This window comes from Adiantum capillus-veneris, chromosome 18, assembly GCF_014529385.1.
Source record: "Adiantum capillus-veneris isolate H3 chromosome 18, ASM1452938v2, whole genome shotgun sequence".
NCBI lineage: Eukaryota > Viridiplantae > Streptophyta > Polypodiopsida > Polypodiales > Pteridaceae > Adiantum > Adiantum capillus-veneris.
This window is the reverse complement of record NC_140948.1, coordinates 8,328,358-8,341,439: the sequence shown is the minus strand read 5'-3', so window position 1 is coordinate 8,341,439 and position 13,082 is coordinate 8,328,358. Positions and strand designations below refer to the sequence as shown.

The following is a 13,082-nucleotide window of genomic DNA, read 5'->3' as shown; positions in this document are numbered from 1 at the left end:
TTACAAAAACGGTTTATAACACTACAAGAGGTACTTCACATTAGTGACGCTCGCAGTGCGACGCTCAAAAGTGAAAATCCACGGCGTCGCTATGAGCGTCGCTATTTTCTTTGTTGCACAGTGATGCCTATAGCCACGCCCATAGCGACGCTGAGAGGGGTAAAACATGAATCGAGAGCTCCAGAAACTCAAATCTTAGATTTGAGATTTTGGCGCTCAAGTGAAAGAGGTAACCCGCTCTCTCCCTCTCTCTCTCTTCCGCCCCCCCCCCCCCCCCCCCCCCCCCACACACACACACACACACACACACGAGGAGAGAAAGGAGATCCAGATATGCTCCTCTCTCTCATGTTCCCTTTTTCTCTTTCTCTCTCTCTCCCCCCCCCCCCTCTCTCTCTCTCACACACACACACATTGTGTCTTTGAAAGAGAGAGAGAGAGAGAGAGAGAGAGAGAGAGAGAGGAGAGAGAGAGAGAGAGAAGAATGGGGTAGCAGGTTCCACTGTTCTGCAGGGTCCTCTGTTCTACCATCAGCCTCGCCGTGTTACTGCTGCATCTCCCAGCCCTCGAAGCAGAGTCTCGCCTTCATCCTTTCAAGTCTCTTCTTGACCCTTGACGCATGTCCCTCCCCGAGGCGTTCCTCCTAAACCCTAATGGTGAAGCATCTTCTTTTGTGTTGAGTGGTGAGAATGTCCCGTTTGACCCTTAGCGATGTCCATTGCTCTTAAAGACTCTCTCACTGCTAACCCATCTATCAAAGGACAGCATAAGGTATTTCTGAACTCTTCTAAAGTCTGGAATCAGGTCACCATCTTTCAAACAAGGGCTGTAGTCCTTTACTTTACTGGAAAGCTCCCAAGCATTGGGGAGGTTGCAGGCTTCATTGACCATGGCTTTAAGAGAATAGTGGTGGAAAAAATCTTTTATTCTGGTTCTGGCTTATTTGAGGTGCTCTTCTTCAAGGCTGAGGATCAAAAATCCTTTCTTTCATCTTCTACTGTGATCCTCTGTGGGCAAGTGGTCCATGTGTTGCAATGGCAGCCAATCAGGACCATCAAGGAGGAGTTGTTGAGTAAATGCCCTGTGTGGGTAGAACTGGTAGATCTCCCCTCATACTTGTGGCCTTATATCTTTGAAATATGGGTCTCCTTAGGGAAGGTTCTATTTAGCCCGACTATTAACTGCCCTCATAGGAATAAAGCTTGCATTTTGTGGGAGACTGACAGAGAATTTCCATCCACTTTGGAAAGAGACTAGAAGAAGTAGGCAATGTGGTCTTGTACCTTAAATGGGGGAATTTAGTAGACTCTTGTTTTCATTGTGGAAAATTAGGCCATTTCTCCAAAAACTGTCCAACATTGAAAGAAGGCACAGTAGAGCTGATCCCTTCCTATCCAAGGAGCAAGAACTTGATACCTAGGAGCCAAATTTTTGGCAAACCCATGGGTAAACCTACTACCCCTCCTGTACCAACTCCATCTCAAACAGTGGTTCCTTTGGCTGGTTCCAAAACCCCCTCTTATGCTAGACCGCCTGGGTCACTCATCAATTCTAGAAGTACCTCTTCCTCAAAAGGTCCTAGAGGAGGGGACAAAGGGAAAAGAACTGTTGATTCTGAAGGATTTCAGGCTCCCCCTGCCAGGAAGACCTTCAAACCAAGAAATTTGGCCTCTGTATACACCTCTTCTAATGTCTATGACATCTTGCAAGACATGCCCTCTCCAGAAACCCTAGAGGCTGTTGAAGTTATGGTGAAGGATTATCATCAAAAGAGGACTACAGATCCTCCTAAAGCTAATTTGGAAGTGAATATGCAGGAAGTAGAAGAGGATACTCAGATTGTTGTTAATACCCCTCAATGATTGTCACAACCTTCAATGTTAAAGGGATCAAGGATCCCTCTAAACTCCTATCCTTCAATGCTTGGCTGCTAAGGAATAATGTTGATGTAGGCTATTTTCAAGAGCACAAATTTCTTGAAAGAGCTGGTAAGATTTTCTTTTACAAAGGCTACTGTATGTTCTATGGAGGGCAACCTGGTGGCTATTCAGGTGTCCTGACATGCATTAACGAGTTGTTGTTCTGTTTTTCTAATTGATTCTGCCTTTGGACCCCTACATGTGGTCAACATCTATGCCTCAAACTGTTCTAAAGAGAGAATTTTTCTTCGGAAATGGTGTTTGGATCTTCAGTTGTCTGCAGGAGTTGTAGGGGGTGATTTCAATATGGTATTACATAGTAATGATACAACCTCTCTAGCTTCTGTCTGTAACTCAAAGGAAGCTGGAATCTGAGAATCTCTTAGCAATCACTGGTTGCTTATTGATGCCTAGGATGAACACTCTCAACAGGCTGACTACACATTTCATTCCCTTTCCCACCTATCCTCCTGGCCTAGGCTAGACAGGGTTTATTTCATGCATTATGATCGGCTGCCAATGAAGAAAACTTGCTTGGTGGATGTTTCAATGGTGTTGTATGATCATTTCCCTCTGATTTGTTCTTTGTCTGGCTTGGATGCTAACTCCTACATGCATGGTCTGAAATGTCCCTTGATGGTTAATAATAAATTGATTGATGATGGCTGCTTTAGCTTGGAGGTAATACAAATGAATAACAAGAATAAGCTAATGTTTTCTCACCCTTTGCATGTTTGGATGCATATATGCTTCGATTTGAAACATATTGTAAGGAAATATGGGAAGAAGAATGTTCCATTCAGAAGGGGGAAATGCTAATCTGCTCAAGACAAAATTGAGCATTTCACTCAGTTGGCTAAGATCACTGAACTGTGTCAAGAGCAACTTGTGGAACTACAGCAGGCCAGAGATGTATTGAAACAAGATGATTTGTAAATGGCCACAAAATGTAGATTTCTATGCAGGTTTCATGCACTACAGGACTATAATGATCTCTCCAAGGGCTTTTTTAATAAACTGAAAGCTAAGAGGAAGAGAGATTTGATGCATTTTTTACAGATTGAGAATGACACTGAAATATCCAGCCCTACTAACATCATGCAATACTGTGAAAAATTTTACTCAGAGATTCTATCTGAGAAGAAGACTCAGCCTCCTGGCAGGGATACTACTATTAAGGAATTGTTAGATACTATGGATTCATGTATTGAGCAGACTGATGCAAGGAGATTGGAAGCACCATTTGAGGAGACAGAGGTTAAATATGCTTTATCAAAGTTGGGCAATGAGAAAATTCCTGGTATTTGTGGAATATCAACAGAGTTTGTGCTGGAATTTTGGAATGATCTAAAAGGTATCATACTGTCTCTTATAAACTCCTCATGGTCAGCTCGATACATGGACCCCTGTCTCAAATAGAAACTTATCAAGCTTATCCCTAAGTAGCCCTTTCCAAAAGGTTTGAATAATTGAAGACCCATATCCATGATGGGTATTATATATAAACCTTGGCCAAAGCTGTGGCCATGAGGCTGAGCCCTCTTCTTAGAAATATTATTCATAAAGCTCAATCAGGTTTCATCTTGGGTAGATCCATTTTTCATAACATTCTATCAATCCAACTTGGAATAGAACATGCTCAGAGATCCTCTCAGGATATGATACTGCTGCAGGTGGACTATGAGAAGGCTTTTGACACAGTTCAGTGGGACTTTATAGCTGGGGTTTTACAAAAGATGGGCTTTGGGCCTAGGATTGTCAACTGCATTTTCATGCTGAGTAAAGGTGCTTGGTCTAGACTTTTAGTGAATGGCAGAATGTCTAACAAGGTCCACATAGGACAATCTACTAGGCAAGGCTTCCCTTTGAGCTCTTTGTTATTTGCAATTGCTACTCACCCCTTTTTCTCTTATCTTGACTCTCTTGCACAAAAACATATTGTGTAGGGAGTCTCCACTGGAAGAGGCCAGATACTGGGTCAGGGCTTTGCAGATGATACTTTTATATTCTTGAAGGCTAACAATGTGAATGTTCTGAGATGTATGGCTACCTTGAGGAAATTTTTTGTTGCATCAGGGTTGCAAATTAACATGCTCAAATCCACTCTAATTGATGTCTTTGCTATTGGTTTCAATGCTCTCATTTGGGGGGGGGGGGGGGGGGGGGGGGGGGGGAATTTCCTAAGGGTCATATCTTCAGGCATTTAGGGTATCCTATAGGGGTGCATGTTACCATTGCTGAATTGCAGGACTGGGTGCTCAACAGAGTTTACAGTAAAGTTGCTTCATGGCACTATGAGGAGTGGCCACTACATGTCAGATTGAGGATAATTCAATCTATTCTTATGCCATATCTGCTGTATTTTTTTCCTTGTCTGCCTTGTTCTAAAACAAATCTGCAGGTCTTCAACTCAGTAATGAATATATTTTCGTGGAATTGTAAGAGAGTATCAATTTTTTGGGTTGCTTGGGATGTATTACCTCTTTCCTAAAGCATGGGAGTCTGTGGAATTATGAACCTGCTGCATGCTCTGGCTAGAAGGGAAACTTTTATTAAATACATGCTGCATCCTTCACATGATTGGGTTGTATGCATATGGGGTCTGATCAGATCCTCTGTCTTCTATTTTCATGGCTGTTGGTCTTTGAGTGATTGGGACAAATTGTTTACAGCTGCCCCTATTAAAACTGGTTATGATATTTCAAATATGCTGATAGTGTCCTCGAAGCATGTCTTCGCACTTGTGATTTGGCAGGGGAGAATGAGATACATGCGCAACTCTCTTTCAGTTGAAAATATATTTTGGAGTTTTGTTTTTAGAGTTGTGCCTACTAAAGATTTGGGGAGGAATGCCCTTTCCTTTTTCAGGAAGGGCATCTGCTCCATTGGTCAAGTGGTAGACTCTGAGTCCAGGTTTAGTACTTTTTTGACAGCTAGAAGACACTTCAGGCTACACTATGGCTTCAGAATACCATGGAACCTGCTATGTGCCTCAGTCAACAACCTGCAGGTACCTATCAATACCTTGGAGGAGGACAGATTCAGAGACTGGTCCTTCCCAGATGCTCAAAAGAACTGGTGGACTTCATAGACAAGAGATTTTTACAGGATCTTGCTTCCTCCCCTCACAATTCAAGACAAATGCAATAAAATATGGGCAATGAATAGAGATAGTGATTGGTGGTCTCAGCTATTCTCTAGAATATGGCACTGTCAGGCTTCATTTAAGTTCAAAGTTTTCTGGTGGAGATGCTTGATTGGGGGACTCCCCAATGCTGATGTAATGTTTAAAAAAAACATTGGTGATGGGAAGTGTCCCAGATGTAACAGAGTTGAGACTATTAGACATGTATTTTGGCATTGTACTGTGGTTGTTGAGTGGTGGCAGTGGGCCAGACATTGGTGGAATGAGGCATGGAATTGTAAAATCTCTAAATTCAAATGTATATTTGGTTTGTTGTCTTCTAAGGATGATGCTATGTCCTTTTGTCTGTTGTCTTTCAGTACTAGGTTCTTATGGATTATATGGGACTTGAGGAACAAGGTTATGTATGATCACATTGTGCTTTTTGGTAGCTCATTTCCTGTGGAGCTTATCAAACTCAGGATGATGGAAGACATTGTGGCACTTAAAAGGCAGGACCTCAAACAGAGGTGTCTCATGATACTACACAAAATGTAAAAATGTAACAAAAGGATTTTCACAAAGAGAGAGAGAGAGAGAGAGAGAGAGAGAGAGAGAGAGAGAGAGAGAGAGAGAGAGAGAGAGATTAAAAAAGTAGAGAAAATATGAAATGAGATGTTATATTAAGATTTAGGGTTAGGTTAGATTTAAAATTACATTTAATTAAAATTAGGTTAGATTAAGATCTAGGATTAAGTTAGATTACATTTAACTTATATTTAAAATTTATGCTAAATTTAAAATTAGGTTAGACTTAAGGTTAGGTTAAGATTTAAGATTAGGTTATATTACATTTAGATTTATGTTTATGTTGAGTTTAAGATTAAGCTAGATTTAGATTTATGTAAAATTAATATTAGGTTAGATTTAAAATTAGCTAGCTAGGTTAGATTTAAGTTAGGTTCCATCTAGGTTTAGGATTTAAGATTGGATTAGATTTAGGTTTATGTTGAGTTAAAGATTAGAATAGATTTAGATTTAATATTAACACTAGACTTGTAATGAGCCACAAAATGGCTGAAGCCACAAAAATGGCTCACATCAGGTTTCTAGTAAATGAAACATAACTTTTGCATATGACATCAAAATTTCATGAACTTCTTAATTATGGTTGCAAGATATAAAAAAGGTTTCTAAATACACAATTTACATGAAAAACGCAAAAATAAAAAAATTACTTTGCTAAAATAAGTAAATTTTACGTAAAATTGCACTTCAACACTTAACTTGGAGAGGTAAAAAATGTCAGCAGTCTTTGTATATGGGTTAAAAAAGCTTGGTACATCTATCACATACATAATGAGGTATTTTTCAAAGAAGTTTGGGCCTACTTAACAATGATTTGATTTACTTTCAAAAGAAAATATAAAGAAATTATCCATTTGCACAAATTAGTTGTAGAAGATGGCAATGGAAAGACACCTTGAAACCTTCATTTAGCTATGTACTATTTTTTATCAACTCATATTGAGCATTGGTCATAACTCCCTGAAACCGTTTTCTATTTAGATAACTAACATAGTGTTTTTTGTTTTTTTTACAAAAGTCTCAAAAAGCCACAAAAGTGGCTGATTTTTTACAGGACTAGCGTTAAGATAAGATTTGAGATTAACTAGATTAGCTTCAGATTTAAGTTAGATTACATTTAGGTTTAGGTTAGATTTAAGATTAGATTATATTTAGGTTTATTTTGAGTTTCAGACTAGATTAGTCTAGATTTATGTTCGATTTAAGAATATATTAGATTTAGGTTAGATTTTAGTGCATGTCAATGAAGGATTTGCCCAAAGAGCAAACACTACTTACACAACAATATGTATATTCCCATCAAAATCTGACACACTAAACAAATTCAATTAGCCACGAATTACCATATGTTCAATTAGGTTAGATTTTGGATTTAGTTTTAGTCTACCTTCGGGATTGTTAGGCGAGCGGCGATCCCTCTCTTCCTCTCTACAGATGTGGCCTTAAGTTGGAAAGCTTTCAATGGCATGATACTAAGATTGGAGGCCAACATGTAATGTGCTAAGTATTCCCTAGAACAAAGATCTGGTGTGAAGAGATGTTAAGATGCTGTGAATTGCTACAGCTAGAGAAGAGGCAAAGGCATTTTGTCCACTACATGCACTATCATGTAGACGTGGGTGTGTAGATTTATTGTATTCACAAATATAGGCATTGACCAATAAAGACGAGATTATAACCCGGTGGTTTTGATCTCCGTGCACCTCTAGACCGAGGTGTGCGCGGATTGGACATGACTAGAGAATGTGAGGTAGTTTATAGTGTGAACAAAGAGAGAGAGAGAGAGAGAGAGAGAGAGAGAGAGAGAGAGAGAGAGAGAGAGAGAGAGAGAGAGAGAGAGAGGATGCCAATAGAAGATTAAATTTATGTCTAGGTTTGAAGGTTTTTACCTTCATTATGAGTAGTGACGAGGATGTGGGGTCGTCCAACCGAAACACCTATCTTTCAACAAGGATCTTATGTCCTTGTAATCAATGCAAGCATGTTGTGCGATGGACAAGAAACGTTTTTTTGCAGCACGTTTGCAAATTCGGCGAGTTCATCCATCTATTATAGATCGAGTTGTTGCCAATTATAACTCGTCGGACTCTGACGCTGGCCAATAGGCAGTAATCTTGCAACCCAATAGACGTGTTCGCAGGCGCTTTGGTCAAGCAGCATACATGAGGCCACAAGATGTAGCCTCTGACAGCTCAGACGATGATCATGCATACCACATTCCCAACGAGGCAACGTTTGAGCCCGAGATCAATGAAGTGATTGAGACGATCATGGATTCAGAAAGGCTTATCTATGATGATATGAAAAGTGAAGCCGATACGCAATTGTATGGTATAGCAAGTGTATTTAGATTGAAGGTGCTCCTCATTCTTCTCAACATGCAGGTAAAGTTTGGATAGAGGGACACTAGCGTCACAACACTTTTCAGGTGATCTATTACAATGTGTTTACTTTAATAAAAAACTCTAGATGTATAATGATTTGATAGATTACTTACACAAGTGTACCACATTTTTTGCACTGTGTAGATTGCTCAAAGAGCACATATTGCCAGCTGATAATGTGATGCTAGATTCCAGAGAGGAAGCAAGAAAGATCTTGCAAAACTTGGGGATGGATTACAATTTGATTCACGCTTGTCCTAATGGCTGCATTCTTTTCAGAGGGAAATACATAGACATGGAGAAGTGTCCGAAATGTGATTCCGAGAGATATCGAGTAGATCTCCATGGAACGAAAAATCCACAAAAGGTTTTGCAACATTTTTCTCTGCTTCCTCGCATCAAGCATTTCTTTGAATGTAAGTCCATGGACGCCCTAGCATCATGGCATGGGGAGAATAAATCTTCGGATGGTGTGCTACGGATTCCTGCAGATTGCGCGGCCTGGAAACATATAGACAAAACATGGCCAGATTTTGCTAGGGAAGCTCAAAATTTACACCTAGGTCTAGCTATGGATGGCGTAAATCCATTTGGTTTAAGATCAACTTCTTACACTGTATGGCCCATTGTCATCATCAACTATAACATTCCCCCGTGGACTACCAAGAAGGGGCAGCTGTGGCTATGTTTGATTGTGCCGACGTGGTATAAAGTGAAGAATATGGATTTGTATCTTTGTCCACTATTGGACGAGATATAACAATTGTGGATTGGCATAGAAGTGGTAGATATGAGCCGACACCCAGGTCGACGGAATTCTTTGATCAGAGGCATTCTAATGTGGACCATGCATGACTATCCCCGACTAATAGAATGCTCAGGTAATTTACACTCAAACTCAAGCGCTCTAAATCTTGGTTTTTCTCAAGCTTACCTATTGTCATGTGTATACATGCAGGGCTTCAAACAAGTGGATACAAACCATGTGTCACATGTGGACCTAGACTTAATGCACATCGGGTGCCCTATTGAAGAAGCAAATCTATGAAGGTCATCAAGGGTATCTTCTAGAGAATCATGTGTTACGCGATGGCTTTTTGGGAGGAGAGCCACCGAGGATGTCTGCATAAGAATGGCTAGAGTAGAAGGAGATGTGTGATGACGGTTTGCCCCCAGGGATAAAGAGACTCTCTTTATGGTACAAGTTACCATATTGGCCTAGACTCATGATCAATCACTTTCTTAATCCAATGCACGTATTCAAGAATGTTGGTAATCTGCTGTGGGACCATCTAACCAGCAAGAAAGATTTTTTGGGAGCCAGGGTTGACCTTAGAAATGTGGATCGTATGGATCAATATTGGACGCAGACAACATCTGATGGATCGATAAAACTCGCTAAAGTGGCATGGATTTTGACGAGAGACCAAGAGCGCAAAGTAAAAGAGACCATTCGATCTATGAGGACCCCCAATGGTGTTATGTACTCGCTCCGAACGTGTTTCACTAAAGAAGAAAAGATTACCAGTTTGAAGTCACATGACTCGCATAAAACGTGTGAGGTATCTTTGAAGTGGAATATATCATAGTGAGAATTGTGTAACAAATTCGTGTGTTGACTTTAATATCATTGCTAGACGTGTTTTGCAGTTTATTTTAGCGGTGGCCATTGAGAGATGTTTGTCTCCTGATGTCCGTAACACAATCTACAAACTTGCGAAGTTGGTGCAATGGATCTCACAAAAGGAGATCAATGTAGATTTTATACCATTTTCCAAACTAAATGTTGCAGAGGTTGTGGGCATGTTTGAGAAACACTTTCCTACTACCATGCTAACCATTCAAGTGTATCTTCTTGTTTACATAGTTGATAAGGTGGAAATAGCTGGCACAGTACATTCCAAATGGATTTTCTTTTTAGAACATTTCATGAAAAAACTCAAGGAATAGGTGCGTCAGAAGGCACGTCCTGAGGGCTGGCTGGTATCAGAGTCCCTAGTTTACATTGGAGAGTGGCTAGATGGATTTGTTAAATCTCGAGACACACTATGGCGAACCATATATGATGAGCGCATATTTGGGATTGTCATGTGCAATCTCGGTGTTGAGAAGAAGATGACGGAAGATCTAAAGGCTAAAATCAATCGGATTTGCATGCTTCACAATCCGATGATGCAATAGTGGATTTCACAATACAAGGATGAAAATCAAGAGTGACAAAGGGCATGGATCGAGTGGAGATGAGGAAGACGACCACCGATGCATTATCTGGCAAGCCTGGAGAGCCTACCAACATTCATGAGCTTAAGATGGTTGCACAACCAATTGAAAAGTACACAACAATGTGGTGAAGAAGTGATTGAGGAGGAGTGGGAGTACTCTCAGGGTTGCGCAACCAAGGTAAGTTCGCAATGTACGACTAGTGACTTCCTAGATGTTTGAACGGCCACTCATAATCTTTGATGGTTGTAGTATAAGTCATACACAACAACATGGTGTAAAGGTTGACGTTTTAGGGTGGAACGGATCGACACAAAGCATTTTACTAAAGATTGTGGAATCATGGAAAAATTTGAACAGTCTAGTCAACGACAGTCCTCTGATGTAGATCCTGTGGTGGTGGAACTCACTTACTTCGGCACGCTACAAGAGATTTTGAGGATCGATTATAGAGGTACTTTTGTCGACTTGTTCGACGTGCAATGGTTCAAGATAAACATGGAGGGTTGCAACTCTACTGTGCGTAGAGGAGAGTCTGGTTTCCTTGAGGTGGATTCAACTAAAAGATGGATCGACCTAAGAGACACTTTTGTACTACCCGAGCATTGTGAACAAGTAAGCATGTAAATAGTTAACATACAATTTTAGAAGTTATGTGCTTGGAAGCTCTCATGTAAGTTATGTGGCTCTGGCATGTGATATTTCATCCTACAAAGTCTGCATCAAACTGGTGGTACGTCATAGAGGTAGCCCCTCGTAGTGCACGGACATATGAGGGCTACCATGTGCCAATCACAACGGCATCAATGGAGGATATTGAAGAAGATGCTCACTTGAGCTGGTGCCACACGAGCATCAAGCTGCTACTCTCTATGGGATGCATGCAGAGAATCTACAAAATGAAATGGAGGACATCTGCCTAAACAGAGATCTCTATATAGATATAGGGAGTTATGCTGAGCTATGCGAGGATGAGAGAGAGACCTCTTAAAGCCATAAACATTGTATTTGAACAATTTTGCTATGTTTTATAATATATATTGTATTCATGTGGCTTTTTGTCCATTCCTGTCTATATGCTATACTCGAGAAATTTAAATTGTGTTTAATCGTCATTGTGTCCACTCCAGGTACGTATGCTCCAGGTATGTTCTCAAAAGCAGGGACACTCCTCGATGTGTGGTGAAAATCTGATATGTCAATGAGCACCACACTCCGAATGCGATGGAGATTGAGGTTGCAATCCTGCAGGAGGTGATCCGTCTCTGCTCATAAATTGTGCTCGTCCCTCCACTATATCTAGTTGATCGGATGAAAGAGACGCTAAGAAGCACTACTACTGCTTCTTAGAGTCTCTTTCACCCGATCAACTAGATCTAGTGGAGGGGCGAGCAACATCTATGAGCAGAGATAGATCACCTCCTTCGCGATTGCAGTCTTAGTCTCCATTGCACTCGGAGCGTAGTGCTTTTACAAGATACGTAGAATTCACGTGGGAGACAAATTCACAAGAACTTCACAGGAATCTCACTACATAGGAATCCCTCTCCTTTTATGAGTCCTCTCTCTCTCTCTCTCTCTCTCTCTCTCTCTCTCTCTACTTGTCCATGTTTTCTTCTCCATTCAATATTAAGATTAAATGTTCGTGCATTTAATGTGGCTATGGAGAATGATGAGTTTCTTTCTTCTTTGTCACCCCAGCAGAGGAGGTGGTACAAGGATCATCATCGCTCTAGAGCACCATCATGTCGTTCTACTCCTTCAGCATCTCCCTCTGTTTTGGAGCATTTGGGAGTCACCCCAATCGACACTCCTCACTTTGGGGCCCAGACTCCGATGGAGACACCTGACATCTGTACCCCCATCGACACACCGCTAGAGACCCCTAACCAGAAACCGAGTTTCACACGTCAGAGGCGAGAGGGCATGCCGTACTCCGTCAACATCAGTGGTAGCATCATCTTGGATGATGAAGGCAAGAAGGTGATCTCCCGCATGCGTGGTCTTTGTTCTTAGGTGTTTAGAAACTACATACTAAACACCTGGAGAGAAGTGCCAAGTGACTTTAAGACAAAGTCATCAGCATGCTGCATGACAAGTTTCTCATTGTCAAGTTGGGATGAGCGCTTTAATGAAGACTTGATGAAGGTTCGAATGTGCGACTAATGCAAGCACAGGTGTTCTGAAGTACAAAAAGCAATAAAGCATGGGTGGAACAGACTAGATTGGCTGGCCAAAGAAGATTGGAAGAATTCAAAGCGAGTAGTGCGTGAGAATCCTGACAAGTGGAAGCAACAAAAGGAGGCAATCAAAGCGTGAGTAGAGGGAGGGATCTCGCACCACTTGGGGAGCGACGGGTGGGAATCATTTGAGACCGATTTTGTATGTGTTTCTGCATTGCTCTTTAGGTTTGGTAGTTACATCTATTTGTATTTTTAAATTCTATCATAATGGATTGTTTGTATGTTTTGAACAATGGTTGATGATAGGACGTGACCCCACATTGTACGAGCCTGAGTACGCAGGTAAAAAGGGCTTAAACGCTGTGATGGACATTCTGAGTTCTCGCGGTGGCATGGTTAGTATTAGGGTTTGCTATATTCCATTGGTTGTATTGTTTTGTAAATTATATGTTTATACTTACAGAAAGTCTTATTGTTTTTTAATGTAGAATCCGACAGATACTCCACTTGGATACGATGAGACGTTTGATTAGATGACATCAGTCTAGCGGTAGCTAGATAGCATTAGTTTCCTTTTCTCATAGCATGTATAATGAGATGACGGGTATACGGCTTTTTGTAACATATTGTATTTGGAGATGATTTGTAATACTTCAATACACAA

At 40.8% G+C, this 13,082-nt stretch overlaps 1 protein-coding gene and 1 pseudogene across 1 annotated transcript; both read left to right on the top strand.

Moving 5' to 3' along the window:
- Nucleotides 1-619: 619 nt before the first annotated feature.
- LOC147435208 (uncharacterized) lies at nucleotides 620-1,257 on the top strand (annotated as a pseudogene).
- Nucleotides 1,258-1,442: 185 nt separating this feature from the next.
- On the top strand, nucleotides 1,443-1,862 carry LOC147435207 (uncharacterized). Its single transcript, XM_086487914.1, has one exon. The coding sequence runs from the start codon at nucleotides 1,443-1,445 to the stop codon at nucleotides 1,860-1,862; it is 420 nt and encodes a 139-aa protein (XP_086344040.1).
- Nucleotides 1,863-13,082: the final 11,220 nt, after the last annotated feature.

What these genes read in the sequence shown, in the direction of transcription:
- LOC147435207 (XM_086487914.1), top strand. Translation starts at nt 1,443, where the DNA reads ATGGGTAAACCTACTACCCCTCCTGTACCAACTCCATCTCAAACAGTG.